We start from the raw sequence: 24942 nt of genomic DNA on the forward strand, positions 1-24942 counted from the left end.
CTTTGCGTTTTCCTCCAACCTAAATGAAGGAGAGATATGCGTCTATGCTGATAGCTTTATTATTCTTAGAACTTGTGTTAGTGATTTCCGTTGCTCGTTTGAGGGCTTTTCGAGAGCACATGTATGTAATTGGACCTGTGTATCTCGTGAATCTCATTCTGAGATGCCTGTATTTGCAGCTTATCATTTCCTTACAATAAACTTTTGAAAGCTAGAAGTTGTCTGTGATCTTTGGGAGTAGAGTCCTTTATTGGGTGAACTAACTTGCAGATGGGTGTACTGTTTTCCTCCAAGACAGGCAACAAAGGTTCAGTCGACCAGATCGAGGTTTAGATCAATAGATATAAGGTATCGATCAAAATCTCGCCCTTTCAGTGGCAAAGAACGAAACCACGGCTCAAGGGTAATAACTTTGGTTACCAGGCCGTCGTTACTTTGGCAACCCTGTCTAATTAGCCACGAGTTAATTTCCCACTAGGACCTGTCAGCCATTTGTGGACGCCCCCTCCGCTCCGTTGCTTGAATGTTGTGAGCAGGTCAGGGGAACCATATGTATTTCCGCTTGTCACCAAGATGGCGCGGCCGAACAGAACGTAAACAGTCTAGCAGCTCGTGCAATCTTTCATGCCGCCTCCAAGCCGAATTCCTCGTCCAGGCAGCCATGGTGTGTCCCCCTCCCTATCGGCCATTTATGCTGAGCAATGGCCGACGGAGACACCAGTCGCAGTAAGACGGAGGAACAAAGACGCATGATTCTTATTCATAAGGGACGCTCATGAAAAAAAGCGCTATCTAATTAAGATAATTTAAACAGCCACAAAAGAAAGATCTAACCGAATTACAGCGCAGTCAGTGCAGCGGGAGATATATTATGGATTGGAACAAATGTCTAGACGTCCCTGCTAATGGACTGCAAATCAGATCTCGCCCACCAGTCAGTTAATGCATGCCAGGTGGAAATGTACAGGGTTTAGAAGACAAGGGATATAGGTAGAAGTCAGCCCATGCACTGGTGGAAGAGGCTGTACAGCATCACCAATGCTAGCTTTGTCTGGCTTGGAATGCTAACTTAGTTATTTGCTAACAATTTAAGACTTTTTTGGTAATTTTATTGAGGAACTGAGTGAAAAAATAAAATCTTTAATTCTGAAAGTAAAAGAAAACCACGAGAAAAACAAACGCGGTACTGTGCAAATATTATAGGCAAGAGAGCCAATTTAGTTTGAAGCCTGGCTCAGCCCAAAGTTGTGACTGACTGATTTGCATAGGGTTGGTCTCTACCTGCTATAGGACAATGAAAAGAAATGATGCAGCATCATGCAACCGAGTAATTTTGTGGTTGAGACTATTTAATTTTTTTCTTGTGTGAGATATATTAAGTAGCAGCGGCTTGCCTAGTGTAGTGTAGTTCCTATTATCCCAATAGGCTCTGCGCATTGGAATAATACCTCCAATAGTATAGACCTAGACCAGACGTTAACTAGGTCTTCTACTGTCGATATTAGACTTAAAGTTTTGGGTTTGCCAGCTAGCTCAGAGTTCACTAGAAACTTTCTCGAATAGGCAAGGAGGAGTTGAACCTCCCTGGATAGACAAGAAGGGATTTAGTTTCTGACAACCATAGAACATGACAACTTTGCTCTCCCCTAATCAAGAGTATATCTCTAGAGTCGTGTGAAAACAAAAGACAACTTATTTTACTCAGTCAGTACGTGCATTCTTAGGTTCACCAGATTGTAGAGAAAAGGAAGAGACGGGCGTGTTCAATAAAAGATGTTATTTATTGATCAGTCTCTTTTCTCGTACAAGAGAAATGAATCGATATTATTGCAATACTTATGGTTAAGTAAAGTGCATACAATAAAAGCAGAATTATAAAATAATACTGTAAAAGCATTGATATGGTTTCTAAGCCATATGCTATTTAAAATGGATAGAATATATACATACACATATACATTTAACTAATCGTACTCAACTGGTGCTTCTAACCACGCCTACCCCGGTGTACCTGACCTAAGCCTAATACGTGGGCTGGAGTAGAAAGTAGCAGTTTGAGTTAAGTTAGTTTTTGCCAAGTGACTGACTCAAGAATTCTCTGCAAGGGGTTATTCAGTTCTGTACCTGAGATCTAGGATGGTTGAGGGATGGTATCTCTCGTCTGTGGTCTCGATATTCCAAGCTGCCTGCAAGGGCTGCTCGGAAGCGCCGGAGCTGGATTTCTCGGCAGGAGAAAGGCAGCGTCTCATTCTCAGCGCGTCAGGAAGGCGGGGCAGCGCCAGTGGGCTTCGCTCTCTGCTGGGCTTCGGCAAGTCTCGCTGCTCCGATCTCGTCACCACCGCGTGTGTTTGCTTAAGGCAATGTCGGTAATATTTATACCTGTAAGGTGCCGAGATTGACGTAAGGATGGACATAGATACGTCAATAAGGATGTCATACGAGCTGGTCGTTAGCACATTCTTTTACTGAAGTTCTTTGAGAAATCAAAACAATGGCCGCAGGGATTTTCCCAGGTTGTCATAGGTTTGATTTGTTTTGAGAACTCCGTATGCCTTATCAGGGGCTGGAGGAATATTGCTTGCCTAATTAGATGGCAAGCGTTATGACCTAATCAGATAACGCGCTGCTGTGCCGTGGTCTGGCATAATCAGATAACGGTTTCTGCATCATGGGATGGCTGCTAGTTAATTTGTTAACCAGAATAGGGTCAGGAATAGGGGGATCTATACAGAACCTATAGGAATACATCACACCCACTCCACGCTAACTATGGCCATATTTACGAATCTAGGCATAGTAAAACATACTGTAGAGTATCGTGTATACCTTACCACCCCAAAATACACATAATGCATTTCGAAATTATGTAATATACGGGAAAAAAAATAGTCACATGTACTATATGCACTTAAGCAGTAGAATAATGCTAAATTAATCACGCATATGTATACATTATTAGTAATCGAATATGAGAATTACACATGAAATGGCTCTTAATACAGAAGAAAAGTTCGAGACCACTTCATCACAGTTCAAAAATATTTATGAACATACCAGCGGGCAGCTAATGTCTATGAAGTTTCTAAAAACAGAAATTAGTTCTCCAAGAATAGTTCTTACTTTAAGCAGAAGATAAGTGTCCCGAAAAAATTATAATAAAACATTTTTTTGGGGCTGCTAAAAAATTGCTGTCTGTGGACTGGAGGAAAAAGTTGATCTTGCTACTTTATTATTAAGGTTGAAGGCCAAATTCAAGGTGTCGGGAACGCCGTGTGCTAGCTTGTTCAAGAGTCGTTATTTCTGCTCTGGTGAGAACATCATATCATTGAGACTGCTGAAAAAGCTGTCAACAGCTTCCTGTGAGAGTTCCACTAACTCGGAAAAAGATGTAACCATGCATTCATGTGCATGATTGTCTCCATTGACGTTTTGAGTAGTATTGCTGACAGAAGGTCGTACCTGATCGATGCTGCTTTCATTTTGATCTTCACTACCCCTTAATCGTAGTGGTGAAGTTTCCACGAATGCCGTCATCAGGATTGGCAGCCGTTGAGGGCAGCACAATGCATGAGCCGTTACCGGACCCAACAATGTTTCTGCATCCATTGGCGCATCCGATTGTAGCGTCAGACAGGTGTCCAACACGCATTCTTCTCCGCACAGCATGCACCTTAATACAGGTAAAACACATCTTTGCCATATCGGCCGAAATGAAAGAAACCAAGTCATGTTCAGGTCTCTAAGCCGGGTTAGTCCCAGGATTTTTGATATCCGGTCCCGGTATCCAATGGCTCGGATTGTTTCTTCCCTTGTCGCAGGTGTTTTGTCTGTGACATGGTTTGCCATAACGAAATATAAGGACTAAGAATAGGATTCCTGCAATTAGTCCCAAAATGAGGGGAACTCCTCCAAAAATCGAATGGACGAGGTGTGGAAAAATACCCAGTATGGCTTTGAATGGTGTTAATGCTCCTGAAAACAATGTCTTAAATACATTTGAGACTCCACTGGTATCAGAAATATTTAAGATTTCATTCAGGATTTCTGCAAAATGTATGGGGAAATTAGTTGATAACAATGAGTGAATCTCTGCAGTCGTCCTTGCGACTAGGAGATCATACGTTTCTTTTGATGACGTGAGCCTGGTCGGCGTCTGAAGAAGCACTGTTTTCATTCTGCTTAAAGTATCAATTCGAATAGAAGTAATTTTCAAGTTAGGCCATGTCCTTGCCTCCCTGTCTGGAAAGGAGCTGGGGAACAATAAGCGTCCACAGCACATGACCTTCGCAGTCGTACTTATGAGATAAGGAACCCCGGGCAGTAGACTACAACATCTGCGATCCACATTTAGAATGTAACTCCCGTTATAGAGTCTTTTAAAGAATGGTTCTATCTGTGTTGCAGGTGTGCCTAGCTGGTGACATGAAAGGTTATTTGAGTTCCCTTCACAGGCTCCATGCAAACTAATTCCATTACACAGAAGTGTACCGCTTAGTGACATTGCACAATTATTGCCACTAAGGAACACTTTCTGTCCTTTATTACTGACACATGCATGTGAATAGGGCAAGTTCCATGTTGACTTAATGTACCCTTTTCCCAATTTTTCGTACATGCCAGCCTGTATATATTTTTGGCAGTATTGAAACCTGAAAGTAGATATCGGAATATTAATTATCCCATGTATTATCCATTCAATGACAGGTCGTTCTGACATTGTCAATGGTAATCTCTCGAGTTTCTCAATGCTCAGGATTGTATAATCAGCACCCTTTTGTGCCATACTGATTTGTTTATCAGTAAGGTTAAAGATATTGAATAGTGACGTTGTGTTGATTAAACGCCAAGGCACATAGCCTGAACGCAGATTTTGTAACGTCCATCCAAGCTGTATAATAGAACGCAATTGCGACTGACCGTGTTGTAACAACAGTAAGTCTTGCGATATTATGTCGATTGCTGAAGACACAATACTGTCCAATGAAAAAATTCTGGAGGACAGAGTCATTAACCCATTGTCCACTACAGAAAGCGATTTTTCCAAATGAATACGGTCAATTTCCCGTATACTTTCTGCTGTCTCAATTTGAGTTATCTTCCAGGCCTCGTTGTAAGCTGCATATATAGAGGCTGCTATGAAGCGTTTTTGACGCTGTTTGCGCGGTCCCATAATGAAATCACGCAAGTCAGCACCATCAGTAAGTAAAGTCAGGTGTTGCTTAATTTCTGTCAGTGTGGAAGTTTGTAGCCATTGAAGGCAGAGTTTGCCCACACTGTAGGTGGTGATTATCCCTGGGTGTTGTCTTTGGGAATATCTAGGGTCTGGACTGGTCAATGTGAACCCCTGTGTTTTGTTCAGGAATCTGTCTTGACAGTTATTAGTATCTGTGGGCCAGATTAACCATTGTTTCCAATCAGGATTTGTTCTGTTTTGGTTTAATACATAGTTTACGTCTATCTCTTCATCTGCAGAGTTATTGCTGTTCATTGTTGGTTTTTGAATAGTGTCATTCAAGAATATAATTTGTTCTGGGATCATGCAGGCTCTAAACAATGATTCTATACCCTGAACTTGCCATTCTCTTGTACCCCAAACACTTTTAACTTCCACATTTTTGTCCCAATAATCAAAACCAAATGTATTCATTTGTTCAAAAAATGAGTCCGAATATATCAATTTTGTGTTTGTAAGCATGGTTTTTGTTCCTGTCTTATTTGACAATTTAAAATAAAATGTTTCAGCTTTACTTGTATTGAACCCTGAAAAATAAGAATATTTGTCATAAACGGTTCTTGAGCTTCCTTTTGGAGGGGTTGCACAATGTTCCCATTGATTATAATTTAAAACATTTCTAGGTTGTGCAGATTTATGTAGAAAATGGTTACCATAGTGGTTGTAGCAGTACATACTATCATAATTAGACGAACCCTGCAAATAATCATGTTTGGTAAATTTAGCAGACATCACTAGGTCAGACATCATGTCATTAATACTTTCAAAGTCCCGATCATCAGCAAATGAGTTTGGTTTTACAAAAGTCACTCAACGAGATCTTGATTTGGTATGGATATTTGAGGATTTCAACCGGACCATAAATTTCATAGTCAGTATTGTCCCATGCTACCCCACCCGGTATAGGATTGGCTGTGAAGTTGACTGAAGAAAGTTCTCTTTTCTCGACGTGGCTTGAGGATCAAGTTGATTTTCTGGCTTGCTGTGTCCATTTTTGCATATTTTCCCTCAATGAAGCGTCCCAAGCATAGTACCATGATGAGCCAAAGTATGAGGATAAATACACCAAAGGACACCCAAAATTCAATCCATGGAGAAATCAGATAGGTTTCTTTCAGCTGTTTCAAAAGTTCCTTAGCTTTGTCTTTAAGGGTTTTCGTTGATGGTTGTGTCTTTGATTCACTGAGGTCTTCAGAGGAATCATTGAAGTGTATGAAGTAGCCGGATGCTGTTCTATCAATTGTTCCAATTGTTTCAGGATTACTGTTTCTTGCATATTCATTTGTTACTTCATTGTAGGTTGGTGTGTCTCTACTAAACGTTTTTATTTGAGTTTTCAGAGGTGTGAGTTCCATTGCATTGTTGCATAGTCCTTGTTGTTCTTCTGTAGGCGTTTCGAATGTGATTAGCCTTTTAGTTAGCACCTCTGTACTTGTAGCAAACCTCGGTGTTCTACTACTTATCGGGAGTCCACTTGGCCTACTGTTTGTTATCGGCCACATGATTGTGGTTTTACCAGGTCGATGGATACAACTCGGTTCTCCTTTTTACCAGCAAGCGGCGGTAGTACAACTGATCTTGTCCCGTTGATGGACAAGACAGGAACTGCTTTTCTGTAAGAAGGCCCAAATTCCTTCTTTACCGCGATCTTTTCTCTGACTAGATCCCCGATTTTTGGAATCCAGACAGGTCTTGCTGGGACAGGCGGTGTTTCTTCAGTGGTTATTGGCTGTTGTTTCAACTTTATGTTGCTCAGGTCTTTTCTTGTTTCGTTTAAGTCCTGCAAAATAGCCAAACGATCTTTGATATCAAAGCTTTTATCTTTCACCACTGAAGTCTGACTGTCAAGATCTAAGACTAACATCCTAGTCCCAAACAATAATTCGTACGGACTGAATCCCTTCAGAGAATTTCTTGGCAAGTTGTTTAGACTACGTTGGACACTTATTAGATGTTTGACCCACCCAGCTCCCGAACCTAATACCTTTGCTGTTATAGATTGCTTTATGCCTTTGGTTTTTTCTTTACACCATCCCGTATCCCTCAGGAAGGAAGTGAGAAGATTCCCGCAAATGCAATGTTCATTCTGGCCAAGCACTCCTCACATACCCAATAGGCAAATGGAAAGATATTGGTCAGTACGTAGCATGCTTCTAGCGTATATGCCATTATAGACTTGCAAATCTTGATATAACAGTTCTGGCGTCAGCCGAAAGTTGGGGTCTACATTATAAGTGAAAACTAGTCTCTGTATGTTAATACGACGCATTTTTCATATTGGGATTTATTTTTTATTGTTGATCCTTTCTGGTGTGAAACTCCAAGGTAATATACCGTTTCTTTCACCACTGCGATTTCTGTTACAGTTTGGGCAGTTTTTTACAAAAATGGTATGATGCAGGCTCATGCCTGGCCACCAGTACACTGATTGTAATTCTTCCAGAGAATCTTTTAGTTTGAGGTGTCTGAGACCCTCGCCCATATGTGCGTCTGCTATTAACAAGCCTCTCCTGTCCATGTTTAAAATCACTCTATCCCCCACTCCAGGGATTCGAGCAAAAGGAACGGAGTTCGCATCGATTATGTATGTATATTTGAGTGGGTAACTGATCGGTAACGCTGAGCAGTCGCCTTTTGATGACGTTTTCACCGCCAGCATTGTTTCACCGTCAATGTATTTTACTGCACGCTTTTTTCTAGCTACGGAAGCCGATTCAGTTGCTACCGCTGTGGCTTTCTCAGCCAATGAATTCCCTGCAACGTGAACGCCATCACGCTGATGACTCAGTGAGTGTATCACGTGAGTCTTTGGTAGTTCTTCTTTTAACAGAACTATTTGTTCCCAAAGCAGTTTTTGCTTTATTGTTGCACCTGTGTCATCCTTGTAACCGTTTTGAATCCATTTCTGTAAATCGCTGTTATATGATTTGACGCAGTAATACGAATCGGACACTATGAGTGTCGGGAATTCGCGATCTGCATTATCTAGCGCCATTTTCAATGCTATTATTTCAGTCTGTTGTTCTGAATTAGTTTCTACTGAGTGTGTTTTTGTTAATAGAGGTCTTAGTATACCTCCGCGCCACACTTCTTTTGTAATCTCACATGTGGGGTTGTATGCTTGTTCTCCCCAAACGGATGGTTGAGCATGTCCGTCTGTATAAATTACACAAGCGTACTGTCGTAATGGCAGAATGTCGATTGGCAGAGGGAATATTCTTTCATATTCTAGATATTTTAGTTCCTCTAGTTCTGGATCAAAGTAGTATTTTACTTTGTCCATTGTAATGGAATTCACCCATTGTATCCATTCCGGATTCAATGCTGTTGTTGGTAAATTACACGGGGTTGTTAATGCCTCAAAGGCTGATTCTGCTGTTCTGACTGTGATGTGTCTACCGTCAGCTTTATCTTTTTCTCTAGCTATTGCAGTTTGAACTGCATGAACAATGTTTTCTTTAATGCTGAATTTCTTTTCAGCTTCTGTGTACAAGTGTGATTTGAATGCAATTGGTACCTTTTCTCCCTCGTTAGAGGTCAGGTATGTGAATCCGCATCTTCCTGGGATGACTCGAATCACAAGGTTGCGTGTGTTATCACGTGTTTCTAATTTTGTTTTAATTAACATATCTGTTTGTAAGGATCTCAGAATTTCTGTGTGTATTTGAGTCCAATTGGTTTTTTTAAAATCTGGTTTTATTAGATCATAAAGGGGTTTGACCCTTTCTGCGTAATTTGCAATGTATGTTCTTCCGAAATTTAGGAAACCTAGAATTGACTGTAGGTTTTTTAGTGTTCTAGGTGCTTGGAGTACGGCACATTTCTCTAGGAAATGGTCAGCCAGGCTTTTGCCTTCACTTGATAATTCATATCCTAAGAACAGGACTGTTAGATGGGCAATTCTAGATTTTTTAAAGTTGAATTTGTAACCCTCTGCTGCGAACCCAAGTATTATGGTGTTCACTCTCTTCAAGTGAGTATCCAAGTCATCATCTGTTAGGTATATGTCATCGACATAAGATAATGCTTCGTCATCATATGTTTGTAGTAACTCTGTTACTCTCGCTGAGAATAATCCTGGGCTGTTCTTGTACCCCTGGGGTAACCGACAGAATTCTTTTTGAGCGCCATTTATTGAGAACGCTGATAAGTATCTGCTCTCTGGTGCTATATTTTGACAAAAGAATCCATTAGAGATGTCTAATGTTGTTTTATATTTTTTGCGCACTATGTTATTCATTAGTGCAGCACTATGCGAGTTTTGTACTGCAAAAGTTTTGCAACATGAGTTAAGGTGTCTGTAATCCAAAACTAGACGATATGAATTGTCTGGTTTGGAGACAGGAAACAAAGGGTTGTTCATTTGTGAGGTGCAAGTTTCAATCACCCCCTGGTATTCTAGTTGATCTAGAATTTCTTTTACCTGTTTTTTAGCTTCTTGCTTGATTGGATACTGCCTTTGTGCAGTAGGTTGTGATTTTAACTGGATTTTGTGTGGAGGAGATTCTTCATCCCATCCCACATGATTTTTATATAAAGCAGGAGCTTGAGCTACTGCCCACTTTCTTGCAAGTGTATATTTTTTATGAATTGGAATATGATTTGAGAAGGCAGGCATAATTATTTCTTCGCCGTGTGGGCACTCCCTGACAAACTCTGGTGGCCAATCTTTTTCAGCTAGAAGGATGTCATAGCCCTTGGAGAGATTATCCCAAAAAAGGCCCCTTATTTTTCTAGTCTTATCCCCTTCTATACGTAAAGTTATTTCATATATTTTGTGAGGTTTGCTAACTCTGGTGTCTACAGTTTCCACTTGAATGTATTCATTCGTGTCCACTGTCTCCAGATGATTCATAAGGACTTTGCGTGCTATGCTCATTTCTGCTGCGCTGTCTAGCATTGTCTGAGCCCACTCTCCGTTTTTCAGCTGTGTCCTCAGTATTCTTGGCATTGTTGAATACTTTAATACTGGCTACCTTCTTCTTTGGAAACTGTAATTTTTTATTTGGATGAGCAGGTTCCTTGTCTTTGGACTTGACGTGCCCTTCCCTGGGTTCCAATCGTCCTCTTCTTTCCGATTTCTGCGAGGAAGTCTGAAAAGATTGAGAGGGACGTGTATCAAAATCTTGATATCTATCAGGTTTCTTTATGTTATCCCTATTTCTAAGGTTGTATCTTTTCACAGAGGGCTCCCTTTGGGGAGACTTGGGTCCTTGGTCCGGAGATCTTTCTCTCCGCCGAGGAGACCTTCCTCTGGACTGGAATCTCTTTTCTTTTGGATTGGATTGTTTGTTTCCATCCCAGGTCTTCTTTTGACTGTTTAGGTTATTTTTAATAAATATTTTTTCAGGACTTTCAATTAGTTGGGGCTTCACTGGTATTCCACCCAAACTATCTCTACCTAGTTCTTCATAGGATTTTTCTATAATTCTGGCAATTTCAGCTGGTTGGTCTGCTATATCTGTCTCTTTTAACCTCTGGCGGATCGCCACATTCGCTGCTTCTCCTTTTATGTTGGCTAGTAATATTGCCGAGACCTGCTTGAAGTCTTTTAGTAATTTCATACCGAGAGTTAAAGCGGGTTCTGGACCGTATTCGTCTTGAATTTGTTTTAGCACATCTGGTATTACTGACATAGATGGAACTCCATGTGTTTTTGTGTAAATGGAAGCAAAGACTGTACCCCAAGTGTCACAGTCCTCCACGTGTGGTGCGATTCCCATTGGAAGACAGATAGTCAGAATCCTGTGTTTTTCTACCGGGGTGGTATCTGGAAATACCGCCTCTATTTGGGTGATTTTTTGTGCTAACCAGAATGGTATTTGTTCCCGTTTAGCTGGTACTTTACCTAGGCAGGACTGTATGTTCTGTGGTGTAATTTTATTTGTGTTCCCCTGATGAGGGGTCAGCTGTGGAATTTTAATTACTGATTGGATAGTTGAAGTCCGCATTACATATTGGACTAATTGTCTATATATTTTAATTAATTGTTTTAGTTGTACTAAAACATCTGCTGCAGACATTCTTTCGATGTCTGGATGTGGTGTGTATCTGGCTAGGACCGGCCACGTTGCTCCTGGTCTACCTAGTGGACCGAGCCTGGTGATGTGATTATTATGTTTTAGGGCGCCATTAAACAAGAGCAGGTGCTCTTGGAATTTGAGTGGTACATCCACTTCCTCGAAAGGAGTGTACTCATTAGGAGGTTCCTCTATTTTATAATAGTGGAACTCCTTTGTTACAGCATTTGCTGCTGGAAAGTTTATCCATGAATAGAATACCTCTGTCTGCCGATATTCGTGTGCCTCAATTACGAATATGACTGTACCACCTCTTGGTGTCAGTCCATTGTCTATAAGTTTTAACGTTATAGATCTTCTTATGTTGACCGGGATGAGTTTTATATCCGGGTCTGCTTCTTGCATAGTATTATCAGCTTCTATTAGTTCAGCTGCTAATCTAACTCTCTCTCTTTCATCATCACTTTCTGACATTTTACTGTCAGGAAGGTTATTCTGTTTGTTTGCAGATCAGGTTCCTTATGGAAACAAAGATTAGATGCACAATATTTTGGAACAGTGTATCCTTCAACGTTGATTGAACCAAGAACCATACATAGGAGTTCCCTCCTGCGAGGTTTGGCGGATTTTACCTCTCACCCACTCCAGACGTCTTTGGAGTATTATGGGAAAAAAGGGGTCTGAGTGAAAGAGCACGACTGAGTTACTCTAAAGTCTTGCGTTAGTTTTATCGCCTTTCCAAACACGTTGGGCGCCATGTAGTGTAGTTCCTATTATCCCAATAGGCTCTGCGCATTGGAATAATACCTCCAATAGTATAGACCTAGACCAGACGTTAACTAGGTCTTCTACTGTCGATATTAGACTTAAAGTTTTGGGTTTGCCAGCTAGCTCAGAGTTCACTAGAAACTTTCTCGAATAGGCAAGGAGGAGTTGAACCTCCCTGAACAGACAAGAAGGGATTTAGTTTCTGACAACCATAGAACATGACAACTTTGCTCTCCCCTAATCAAGAGTATATCTCTAGAGTCGTGTGAAAACAAAAGACAACTTATTTTACTCAGTCAGTACGTGCATTCTTAGTTTCACCAGATTGTAGAGAAAAGGAAGAGACGGGCGTGTTCAATAAAAGATGTTATTTATTGATCAGTCTCTTTTCTCGTACAAGAGAAATGAATCGATATTATTGCAATACTTATGGTTAAGTAAAGTGCATACAATAAAAGCAGAATTATAAAATAATACTGTAAAAGCATTGATATGGTTTCTAAGCCATATGCTATTTAAAATGGATAGAATATATACATACACATATACATTTAACTAATCTTACTCAACTGGTGCTTCTAACCACCCCTACCCCGGTGTACCTGACCTAAGCCTAATACGGGGCTGGAGTAGAAAGTAGCAGTTTGAGTTAAGTTTGTTTTTGCCAAGTGACTGACTCAAGAATTCTCTGCAAGGGGTTATTCAGTTCTGTACCTGAGATCTAGGATGGTTGAGGGATGGTATCTCTCGTCTGTGGTCTCGATATTCCAAGCTGCCTGCAAGGGCTGCTCGGAAGCGCCGGAGCTGGATTTCTCGGCAGGAGAAAGGCAGCGTCTCGTTCTCAGCGCGTCAGGAAGGCGGGGCAGCGCCAGTGGGCTTCGCTCTCTGCTGGGCTTCGGCAAGTCTCGCTGCTCCGATCTCGTCACCACCGCGTGTGTTTGCTTAAGGCAATGTCGGTAATATTTATACCTGTAAGGTGCCGAGATTGACGTAAGGATGGACATAGATACGTCAATAAGGATGTCATACGAGCTGGTCGTTAGCACATTCTTTTACTGAAGTTCTTTGAGAAATCAAAACAATGGCCGCAGGGATTTTCCCAGGTTGTCATAGGTTTGATTTGTTTTGAGAACTCCGTATGCCTTATCAGGGGCTGGAGGAATATTGCTTGCCTAATTAGATGGCAAGCGTTATGACCTAATCAGATAACGCGCTCCTGTGCCGTGGTCTGGCTTAATCAGATAACGGTTTCTGCATCATGGGATGGCTGCTAGTTAATTTGTTAACCAGAATAGGGTCAGGAATAGGGGGATCTATACAGAACCTATAGGAATACATCACACTAGACATGGGGCCTATGTTCACTGTACTACAAATTAAAGCTGCCCCTCAATAAAGAGGTCCAACAAGGCTGAAAACCATCTGGGTCAACATTATACAAAGTGACCCGGGAGTGCAATGGGCATTTGCGCCGCTTTGTTTGCCCCTGGGGGCACTGTGGCATTATAGGAGTGGCCACAGACACTTGTACGGACCTTTCTGTAATACAGATAGCGCTGGTGCAGCTTTAGTGCCAGCGCTGTCACCAGAGGGTGTTCCCTCATTTGCACGGGGCATGGCCCGATGCAAATTAGGGAATCCCTTTGCCTCTGCGCCCATGCCGTATTATAGACGATGGCGCAGAGGCAAAAGAAGCTGTCAGGAGGTGCACTGCCAGTGCGCCCCCAGGAGGGGCCCTCTGGAGGGAGTGACGGGGGTCCTATGGACCCCCAGACAGCCCCTTGTAGACAGGTGCAATGCTCACTGCACCCGCCTGTATGGGGATCTCTAATCCCCCTTAAAAGTGCCAGCGGGTTGCCACCTTCACAGTGAAACACAGAGCGGCTGCTTCAAAGCCGCTCCGTTTATCACTCAAATGTGCTGCTCCCAGGGCAGCGCGAATTCGCAGCTGCCCCCAGGGCAGTGCATTCAATATAATAGGGTACACTGTTTCTGTTTGCGTCCGGCGCACCTGTTTTAAGGTTTAGGGTGGCGCACACAGAAAGTGCACCCTATCTTTTTGATTTGATTTTTGATTTTCTCTAGCGCTCGAACCCCTTGGGGTGTCTTGGTGCTGCTATAAAAAAAATTGATACTGGATAAAGGTATACTGCAGCTAGCTATCAAAAAGCCAGGTCTACAATGATTTCCTTAAAGAGATTAAGTTGGGGCTGTTTTTTAAATGTAAGGGGAGCATGTAGCAGAGTTTTTCTGTTCTTGTGATAAATTTCAAGTGTACTCTCTTAGTTCTGGGGACCACCCAGCAGCAGAAGATCAAAGATTTCTTGCTGGATATAACAGAAGAATTGATTTTTAAAGTAATCTGGACCGACCTTTAGCAAGTCCTTGTAAGTTAGGCATGAGGATTTTATTTGAATCCTTTTGGCGACTTGAAGCCAATGCAATTTGGTTAGGCCCAGCGACGCCGATTGATACCTGGGAATCCCCAGAAGTAATTGTGCCGCTGCATTTTGTAGCATGTGGAGTTTCTGCAGGAGTCCTTTTCGTATGTTTAGATATGGTACTTTGCCATAGTCCAATTTGGACAGAGCCAATGCAGTCACAACAGTTTTTTCAGATCCAATTGAATAAAGGGTGTATCTTACTAATCATCTTTAAGATAAGGGAAGGTTGGTCTGTTATAAAAAATAATCCCTAATTCCTCATCTTTTTCTTCAACGATGGAAGGGGTCCTCGCTCGATCGGCTACAAACTAGAAAACCAAAAGGCAGTGTCGTTGCCCATTAGGAGGACCTCTATTTTCCCGGAGTTCAACTTTAGGGAATTAGTCTTCATCCATTCATTAATCTGAGTTATGCACAAGTTGAAATGTTCTGCTGTTTCTTTTACATTGCTGGACACAGAAACGATTAACTGTGTGTCGTCCGCATATGAGACGACTGAAAAAAACCAAAGTACCTGATAAGCTTGGCCAGCTTTGGTACATATAAATTAAAAAGAGTAGGGCTCAACGAAGAGTCCTGTGGCAAACCGCAAGGCAACCTAAATTGTTCTGAGGAGCATGCTCCCATCTACCCATATTGTACCCTATCTGTTAAGAAAGATTTGAGAAGTTTAAGAGCTTGCCCTTTGATTCCAGACTCTAGGAATCGGTTGACAAAGATATTGTGGTTAACAGTATCGAAGACTGCCGAAAGATCGAATAGGATCAGGGCGGCCTTCGCACCAGAGTGTAGAATAGATCTTAATTCTTCAGAGGCCATAATCAGAGCAGTTTCCGTGCTGTGTGCCTCTCTAAATCCAAATTGAGTTGAATCCACTGGCTTTTTATAAAGGTAGCTTATTGAGCATTAAGTGCTTTAACTAGAACTTTTGCAGGAAATAGCAGTCTAAAAGATAGGTCTATAACTATTAGGCTCCTGTGGTTCCAGATTTGATATTTTTAGTAGAGGAAGTATGGAGACCATCTTCCAATTGTCTTTAAAATGATCTGTTTTGATTATTTCATTGAATACATCAGTAAGATGAGCACTTATAATTCCTGGTGCATAGTGCACTATTTTAGGAGGACAGGGGTCTAAAGGAGAGCCTGAGTTAGTTGTTGATACCAGCTTATGAACCTGCTCTATGTTTAGAGGAGAAAAGGCCTCCAGACCTTTGTCATGAGGACGCATTTCAAGAGCTGTTTTTTCCGCTGTGTTATTAATACTTTTGTTGGTAAATGTATTAAACCTATCTCAAACTTTTCCCTGGAAGAACTTAGCTAAAACGTTACAGAAGTTCTGACTGCAGTTAATGCTTATAGGTTCCGATACTTTTGCTAAACTTTTTACTGTGCAGAATAGCTCTTAATTGAGTTTTTGGACTGTTTTTGTACATGTGTAGCTGGGACCTGATCAAAACTCACATTCACATGTCACATCAATACTTCAAAAGTACCTGCTAACATCTCTGTTAAAAGCCCAGTGGTCTCCGTTCAGCCACACTCATAGCAAGAAAATGTTGGGTCTCTTGCCCTCTCTTAAATCTGGTTCTCCTGCTGACCCTTGTCCTCAGTGAAGCACAGACGGCCATTGCACACACCACCACTGATATACAAACCTATCCCTTTCTGGGGCTGCCTAGAAATCGGGAATTTCCACGTTCCTGCTGAAAAAAACAATCTGGAGCAAGCTTTGGAGACAGTTATTGTGCCATAACATTTAGAATCTAAGTGTTTCAAGCATGAGGGATTTGGCACTTCTAAAATCCCTTCCACCTCATGATAGCTTGATTCTATTTGCAATATATTTATGGCCAGAATTGTGAAGGGCTTTGTGTGTTATGCTTTGATTCTTGGAAAGGAAAAGTTTCTGCACCCTTTGTGGCTAGATTTCTTTCCGGGGAGACAGAGAAACCTTCCTGGCTTTTTAGTGGATAAACATTGTGCTCTCTTTGAGTAGGAAAAACAGCTGAATTCATGCTGCTCAACCTCTTTGCTGCGTTTCATGTGGTTCACCATTTGATCATTCTTAAAAGGCTGAAAAGGGAAGTGAGTATATCGGGGATTGGTGCATACAGGTTCACCTTATTCTTAGTGGGCAGCCAACTCTCTCTCTCCGTCTCTCTCTCTCTCTCTCTCTTTCTTTCTCTCTCTCTCCGTCTCTCTCTCTCTGCCACATTTCCAGTCTATCAATTTCAGCTTGCGGTATGGGGTTCCCCAAGGCTCATCCCTTTCTCCTGTGCCCTTCAATGTACATGTGAGAATCTTGCCCATCCCATCCGACTATTTCAATTTAAAGCCATTTCTAATGCCAGTAACACCAAACTGACAGTTCATTGAAAGTGTCTTCCCTGCCTAAGTGATTGCTTTAGATTTTGGTGGACGGGTGCTCCATCTCAAATGTGATGGATATCCAGTTCACCTCATTACAAGTGCATTAGCAAATAATGCACTTGTAAGAAGGCAGACAGGACTGGGGTTTGTTGGAGTTTCAAGACTGGCTTAGTTTGATTGTTTTAAAAAGAAACTGTAAAAAAACAGAACGTATGGTTGTTGGTAACCATCTTAACCTGAGAAGTGATTTGTTATGGCTAGTGGCACTGGTACCTTCTCTCAACGGATGTACGTTGTTACAACGCATGCTTTTACCACGCATGCTTTTACAACGCAGGTTTTTCAACGCAAGTCGTTACAACGACTTGCGTTGGGGGGTGCTGGATAGTGAATAGTTTAATTTACTATTCCAACTCCAGTCCCCATGGATAGTAGGGAAGGTGTTGGATAGTAAATTAAACTATTACCTATCCTAGAGCGCCCCCCAGCGCAATTCGTTGTAATGACTTGCGTTGAAAAACCTGCGTTGTAAAGGCACTGCGTAGTAAAAGTTGCGTCATAAAGGATGTTTCCCCTCTCAACCATTGTCTAGTGTTGATTCTTTAGGTGTACACCTAGACAGCAGATTTTCTTTCCTGTCCCAGATCAATCAAAGGGGAGTAAAAAAGATGTTCTAGTCATGCCCAGATTGATACATGATAGAAGAGAGGCACAACTGGAAGGCAGCGGGTGGTCCACAACTTGCAGTATGGAAGTCAGAACTGCTCAAATGGGCAAGTAGCGAGGGCAGGATGCTCTTTAGGGGGGCTCAGAGGGGCGTAGGGAACATGAACAAAGCCCGAGCCTGGGGTATGCTAGTGGACGACTTGGCCAACCCGGATCCAGGCTCACGGGGGTCCCCTGTAGAACCCCCGAGATGATTTGACAGTCCCATAGTTAATGGTTCAGGCCCAGATACCACTCTTTATGACACACAAACTACACAGATGTGGCCCATGGCAGAGGGGGGTCCCTAGCCCCGAGCCCAGTTATTAGGAGGAATACCCTGTTCCTCTTCCGATATGCCTACTGGACTGTCATTTGTGAATGATCTGACTTGGGGAATTTGAAGGGGCGGGAGGGGGGACTGTTTGGTTGACTGTTGTTTTGTTTTTTGAATCATTGATACAGATTTGGCTGTATACTATACTGGGGGTTCACACGCTATATTCAAAAGTGCTAATATTGCTGACTGTACTGCATGCATTTAAAAACCCAATTAAATCTGTTTCAATATATAGAAGAGAGGCAGAAGAAAGAATTTGTGAAGGCCTGGGCGTGAAAGACGCCCTGCTGAGGATGGATGCCAACAATGCTCAAGTGGTGCAGGGCTCTAGCATTTCCTATGAGCGAGCGCATCTTTAGGTGATGGGGGGCCTTGGAGTATAGCGTGAGAACCTCACGTTGAGTTCCTTTTTCTTTACAAGCCATTGCATGCCTTTTACGTCTTGGAGATCAATGACCACGTTCACTAAAATCAATGCTTAATTTCTCACGGTGAGCTCTATTGAATCATCTGGCATCCATTCCTGTCTAAGGTCCCCAGAGGAAACTGAAGCAGAGTGGTGGAAATAGAAGTTAGCAGCATACTGGGGAGGTTGGAGGTCAGATCCCTCAGCTTCTAAAAGTCTCAAAGTTGCAATGAGGATCCGTTGACCCGGAAATGCAGTTACAAGTTGAACTTTTCATTCTTAGACACTGGGCTAGATGAACATTTTGTAGAGTCAGTACTAGACATTTTCTTTTCTTTGCCACACCAGAAGGTAAAATGTGGCCAAAAGCTGCCACAATATTCACCAGTAGACATTGGGTCTTTTCACATACCCGATAGAATTTTGCCTCACTTCTCTGAGTCACACCATTAAAACAAACGTCCCTCCTCCACTCTCTGGTCCGTATTATTACTTATGGAACATCTGTTTGCCTGACAACTTTAGAAGCAGAAAAAATCTCTTACCTCGAACATCAGGAGAAAATCGAGCTGAGTGGCGAGATACAAACAGCTTGAGTTCTTGATCGAGATTACATTCAATCAGGTTTGTGTCCCATGTGCGGATTCCTACAAAACAAAACATGCAGAAATCAGTCAAATTTGCGTTCATTAGCAGCCTTAAAGCAGAAGTGATAATTATGCATTGGAACAGTGTTGGCTAAGAACCTCTCAACAAAGACAAGCTGTTTGCCTGACTTCCACAGGACTACTTTGGCGCCCACTCCATGCCAGCATAATCTACAAGACCAGCTGCATCCTCTTCAAGTCTGTCAGAAATTACACCCCAAATATCCTCGTCTAGCACCTAACATGCTCAGCTGGGCAGCCCCAGACCAAAAGTCAGGACCAAGGTTGGATTGGGATAAAAAAATAGGACCAGGCACACTAAAAAAAAGTGGCCCACATTTGCATATTGCCTTTCCGCAAAACACTGCTTCAGCTGTTTTATGAAAAGAGGGGGGTGGGGTCTCTGACAGAGGCATGTTTTCTTAACTTTACTTAGATTTTATAAAAATAGTACAGATTAGTTCACACTGGTGAAACACACCTGAAAACAAGTGAAGCCAGTTCTTCTCAATTTGCGGGGGCTCAATTTGCATACCTTAAAAGGCCGGCCCAGCGAGAGAAAGGGATGGACACCTCTGCCCCGTTGGTAAAAGAGAGTTAATGGACGCCCATCTGCCACCAGAAAGGCCTCTCGGGCACCCACTGGACCAAAAAAGCAGCCCTCAGCTGGACCTCGGATACCGGCCCCTCGGCCATTGCCCGAGTGCCCGCCTTACCAATCCAACCCTGGTCAGGACATCACCAGACTGGAGATGAAAATGGGCAAGAAAGAAAAAACCAAAAGGCAAGCCCTTTTCTGTTTATGCTCCCAGGGTATGGAACAGCATCCCAACTAACATCAGAACTGCTCCAACTCTCCTGAGATCCAGGAAGACCGTTCCCTTCAAGGAACCCAAGGGGAACGCTTCATTGCTTCGTAGTTAGGTTGGCACTGTTTAAATAGATCGACCGACATACATTGTATAATACATACAGTGATGCAACTTTAGGCTTGGAGGTCATTTTGTCCAGATGCCAAACACCATGCCAATTTTTCCTCTGAACATCAGCTTGCTTCCTAGAACCCATCTCATTTTATTAATTTAGTTTTTTTTACAGATAACTCTTCTTGCTGGTAACGTTTTAAAGGTTTTTAAAAATATGTTTCACGGGTAACATTAATACCTTGCTTGCCAATCGGCCAGTACTTTTAAAGTCTAGGTTGCTATTTCAAATTCCCGTGAAACAAATTGATGGGCATGATGTGGGTCAACCAGGGTATCTGTCTTTTCACAAAAAAAGTTCTATTACAAGGTGCCATTTTTAACAGCGCCAATGTGCATGCTTTCAGGTCAGCGACTTTGAGCTGCCCTCATACCCACTAAATGCTCTGGCTGCGACTCTAGGAAAGGAAGATACAATAAGTATCATTACAGGCTCATGGTCTACCGCAAGCTGGAAGGCGTCCTGCAGCCGGGCTTATCTTAAGGGCCAGGGATACCAGAGACAACCAGTGGTTAGGAACATTATAAACAGCAGGGTAACAGAAGCAAATTATACGTCTGATAATATTTCATTCGAATTGCGCAATCTTGTAGGGCACCATGGGAACTGGGAATTTTACTCCTCCCCCTTCAGGCCTCCCTGGATACTCTCATGGGTGACTAGCTACGCTCTACAAATTCACATAACGTAACATATCACATGTATCGGATGTTCACACAAAGACCAGGGCTTTTGACTGTGGTTGATATGTTAGTGGAGCGTTCTCAGAGTTAGCGGAAGAGATTCCTTCAGGATACCTGAAACTAGTCAGATAAACCAGACTGCAGAGTTCTGGACTATCAGTAGATGCTCTAATACTGTTGTAGTTAGAGCTGGAATTCTAAGGCATTTCTTATGTGTGAGCAGTGGAAGGATACAAGTCAGGCAATCAGAAGGATCATAAAGTGGCTATCGTCCAAGGGACATGAAGAGGAAGTCAAGGCACACAAGTGAGAGTGAAAACAAAGAGTAAGTAAGGAGCACACAAGTGAGAGTGAAAACAAAGAGTAAGTAAGGAGTAAGGAGCGCACAAGTGAGAGTGAAAACAAAGAGTAAGTAAGGCGTAATGAGCACACAAGTGAGAGTGAAAACAAAGAGTAAGTAAGGAGCACACAAGTGAGAGTGAAAACAAAGAGTAAGTAAGGAGTAAGGAGCACACAAGTGAGTGAAAACAAAGAGTAAGTAAGGAGTAAGGAGCACACAAGTGAGAGTGAAAACAAAGAGTAAGTAAGGCGTAATGAGCACACAAGTGAGAGTGAAAACAAAGAGTAAGTAAGGAGCACACAAGTGAGAGTGAAAACAAAGAGTAAGTAAGGAGCACACAAGTGAGAGTGAAAACAAAGAGTAAGTAAGGCGTAATGAGCACATAAGTGAGAGTGAAAACAAAGAGTAAGTAAGGCGTAAGGAGCACACAAGTGAGAGTGAAAACAAAGACAATTAATGTTAAACAATACGTGGACTGTACGTCCACTCAAGGCTCACAAGAGGCTGCTTGCGCTGTGTGGTAGGCTCGACCTAAAAAGGTAGACTCAGCCTTAAAATGGAGGAGGGCGAGGGCAGCATATAGACGTATAGAATCAGAAGTTTGAACGGGAAGCACCAGGCGGGGCACGTGGAACCAGGCGGGAGCCGCCCTCACAGGCCAAGCATCGCGGATACAAGAAACAAGCGAGTGATCCAACAGCAGCTCAGTTGGCGCTAAGACAGATCGATAGAGGGACACAAAGTATTCACCCATAAAAGAAAATAATGTGCATCCGACTGGATGTTGGGGGGTTTGACAGTCACACAAGATGCAATGGACATGACGCGACCCACTACCTCATGTTAAGAAAGAAAGAATAAATAAATAAGATTTTGTTCAGGGAAAGTTAACTGAGTGGCAAGAAACTGTCAGTTCCCTTTTACAATTACATACATGCAAAGGAAATACACTGCCCTGGTACTGTGTGTTTTTTAAGAACTGTTCTTTCGCTGGTAGTTCCTCTTATCAGAGTAGCTTGGGTTTTATGTGCTACAAAGGTAGGTATTAAAATACGCCTTGTAGTGAAGTCGAGCCATGTTTCGGCACCCGAGACGGTTCCTGCATGTGATAATGGCCGCATCAGAGGCTTTCTACATCAAACATGGATTATGGAAGACGATTTGAGTCCATTACATGACATGTACCCTTTATCAGGACCTCTAATGAGCACTTTGCACATCAAGAGTTCTATGTTTCAAGAGGGTCTTTCATATTTTATGAACACTCTTCTTGTCCAATTACCATGTCTTTGTGTCAGCCTCTGAAATAAAACAATTGCCACAAATCTCACAGTACAGATTCCATTTTGAGTATAGAAAATACAATTATTTTTAATGACTGTATCAGAAAATGCATCTAGGTCTTTGGACAGTATCCTTCCACACAGATTTCTCTGAACAAGATGTAGCTACATTATAGAGGGGTTCGAGTTGCCAAGACAGCAGTCACCCTTTTTAAATTAATTTTGTTACCTGATGTGAAGGTTCTGGAATAATTACAAAACCCTCATGTTGGCTGAATTTCATCGTTGCTGTAAAACCGCCAGCGGTATGTGGTCAAACCAATATATCGGCATAGTATAAAGAAAATATTGATTCAACCTGGGAAGAGATTGAAGCCTACAGCAAGCATAACCTCCTTTGATAGGGACTAAGAACCCGTAAATAAACAGTGGTATAGATAAAACTAGGGGCGGGCATAACACGCGTAATTCTATTTAGCATAATCAAGCAGAATTACTGGGGAATTCCACGAGATTCAGCGGAATTATGTGAGAAGTGTAATTCTGGGTTTAGAGCTATTTTGTAGGGCAAAAATGCCCCCTAGCATCCAAAATAGACAAAGGGAGGCCTTTTGTGATAAGAAATAGCACAAAATCCAACAGAACACGAATAGCAAGAAGCCGCTCGTACTTGCTAAATGTGTTCTTGGGATAGGATTTTATCGCAATTTCCTCTGCATTTAGGGCCATATGTATCAAGCAAATTAGCATTCGCAAAGGCCGAAATTCGCAGAATTTCGGCCTTTGCGAATGCTAATTTGATAAATGGAATGTATCAAACATTCTTGCATCAAAATAAGGAATTGCAAAATTTGCCATTCCTTATTTTGCGATTGCACTTAAGGAATCGCAAATTTTGCGATTCCTTAAATGCAATGTATAAAACAAAAATCAAGGCAAAAATGCCCATAAGGATTACAAATTACCACCAACTTCTAGTTGGTGGTAAGTTGCGAATTCTTTTGAAAAAGCAATTTATTTACAATTCTAAGGTGGCATATGACGCTCATACATGCCCTTAGGGCATGTATGTGCGCCATATGCCCACACATGTCATTTTCAGGGGTGCAGCAGGGTGTTCTTGTGACACCCCTGCACCCTTGAAAATATTCGCAATTTGCGATTAGCAAATTGCTAATCGCAAATATCCCCTTCATTCCTATGGGCCTCCTGGATATAAAAATAGATGAAAAATTGCGATTAGCAATTTAGGAATGTGTAGGAATCGCTAAAAATAAGCGAATTCCTACATACATACCGTTTTGCGATTTCTAAATAGCGATTACTTAAAATTTGCTATTTAGAAATCGCAAATGGTGAGGATGATACATATGGCCCTTACTGATATTTTGTTAGTGCAAAATGCACTCTTGCATCAAGAATGTACAGGAGTATGCATTTTGTGTTAAGAAATACTGCTTACTGCAGCAGAATATGAATGAATAGCGAGCAGCCGGTTGCGCACACTAAATGTGCTCTCGCTGTAGGAATTGTCCACCCAAATTATTTGAATTACACGAGCAGGAGTAATCGTGTTATTATCAGTAATTCTGTGTTACATTTTGCATAAACGAGTAACGTGAAAATATTACAATTACTTGGAGGTAAAGGAAATTATATCCAGGCCGATTTAAAATACAGCAGGAAAGATATTTGTTCTCTTAAAAGTTGACATCATTCCAATCCCAAATCTATAATGTTTTCATGCGGTCCTTTAGACAGATTAAGAGACAACCACACCCTGCATTGAGGCTAAAATAACGAGTGCCAAATCCTTCAAGAACCTAAAAAAGGGGATGCAAATATTATTATACAGTTTATAAATTATTATTATTATTATTATTTGGAATCTTGTATAGCGCGTGGTTACCCTAGGGCATCCCATCGCTCATTCATGTCTCAAGGAAGTAAAACAAGGAGGACAGCATTAGGCGGGGAACAGGTGAGTCTTGAGTAACTTCCGAAACCGAGTAATGCAAGCCTCAGTCCGCAAATTCAAAGGTAGCGCATTCCATAAATTAGCTGCGTTCACAGAGAATCTCCTACCACCCGTCCGGGCTCTTTTAACTCTGGCCACTTGTACCAGTGATTTATGGTCAGAGCGCAGGGCTTTAGTAGCCTTGTAGGGGAGCACCATATTAGCCAAGATAGGAGGTCCCTTCCCATGAAGGATTTTATGGGCCGTACAGAGAGATTTAAATTCAATCCTCTCCCGTACCGGGAACCAGTGCAGCGCTTTTAAAGCCGGCTTTGCAGACTGTCTCCTTGGGATGTTCATCAGGAGCCTTGCTGCTGCGTTCTGCACTTGCTGGAGCTTGTTAGGTGTTGCTTCCGGTGCGCCCAAAAAAAACGCATTACTGTAATCCAGCCTCGAGACAATTAATCCCTGGATGAGGAGTTTCCTAGAGGTCGGGGGAAGAAGAGGTAGAACCTTACGGGCTGACCGGAGCATACCAAAACAGACTCCAGCGGTTTTTCTTGCATGGATCTTAAAAGACAGGTCTTGCTCCAGCCACACCCCAAGGCTTTTGATCTCATTTTTCGGGATTGGAGGGTCGCCAAGACAATTCGGCCAGCTACCTGGTGGAAAAGAAGGCCCCGAGTGTCCAAGCAGCATCATCTCTGTTTTAGAGCCGTTCAGTTTTAATGCTGAATTGCACATCCATGTGTGCACCTTG

The 24942-nt window shown here is 42.1% G+C and overlaps 1 protein-coding gene across 1 annotated transcript in view; it reads right to left on the reverse strand.

Moving 5' to 3' along the window:
- The window catches only part of MAP1B (microtubule associated protein 1B), a 474660-nt gene that overhangs the window by 370596 nt on the left and 79122 nt on the right, over window positions 1-24942 (reverse strand). Inside the window, exon 2 of the mRNA XM_078675281.1 lies at window positions 18834-18935. Coding sequence (XP_078531407.1) covers window positions 18834-18935 — 102 coding nt within the window. The remainder of the gene's footprint in view (window positions 1-18833; window positions 18936-24942) is intronic.

This window comes from Lissotriton helveticus, chromosome 2_1, assembly GCF_964261635.1.
Source record: "Lissotriton helveticus chromosome 2_1, aLisHel1.1, whole genome shotgun sequence".
Taxonomy (NCBI): Eukaryota; Metazoa; Chordata; class Amphibia; order Caudata; family Salamandridae; genus Lissotriton; species Lissotriton helveticus.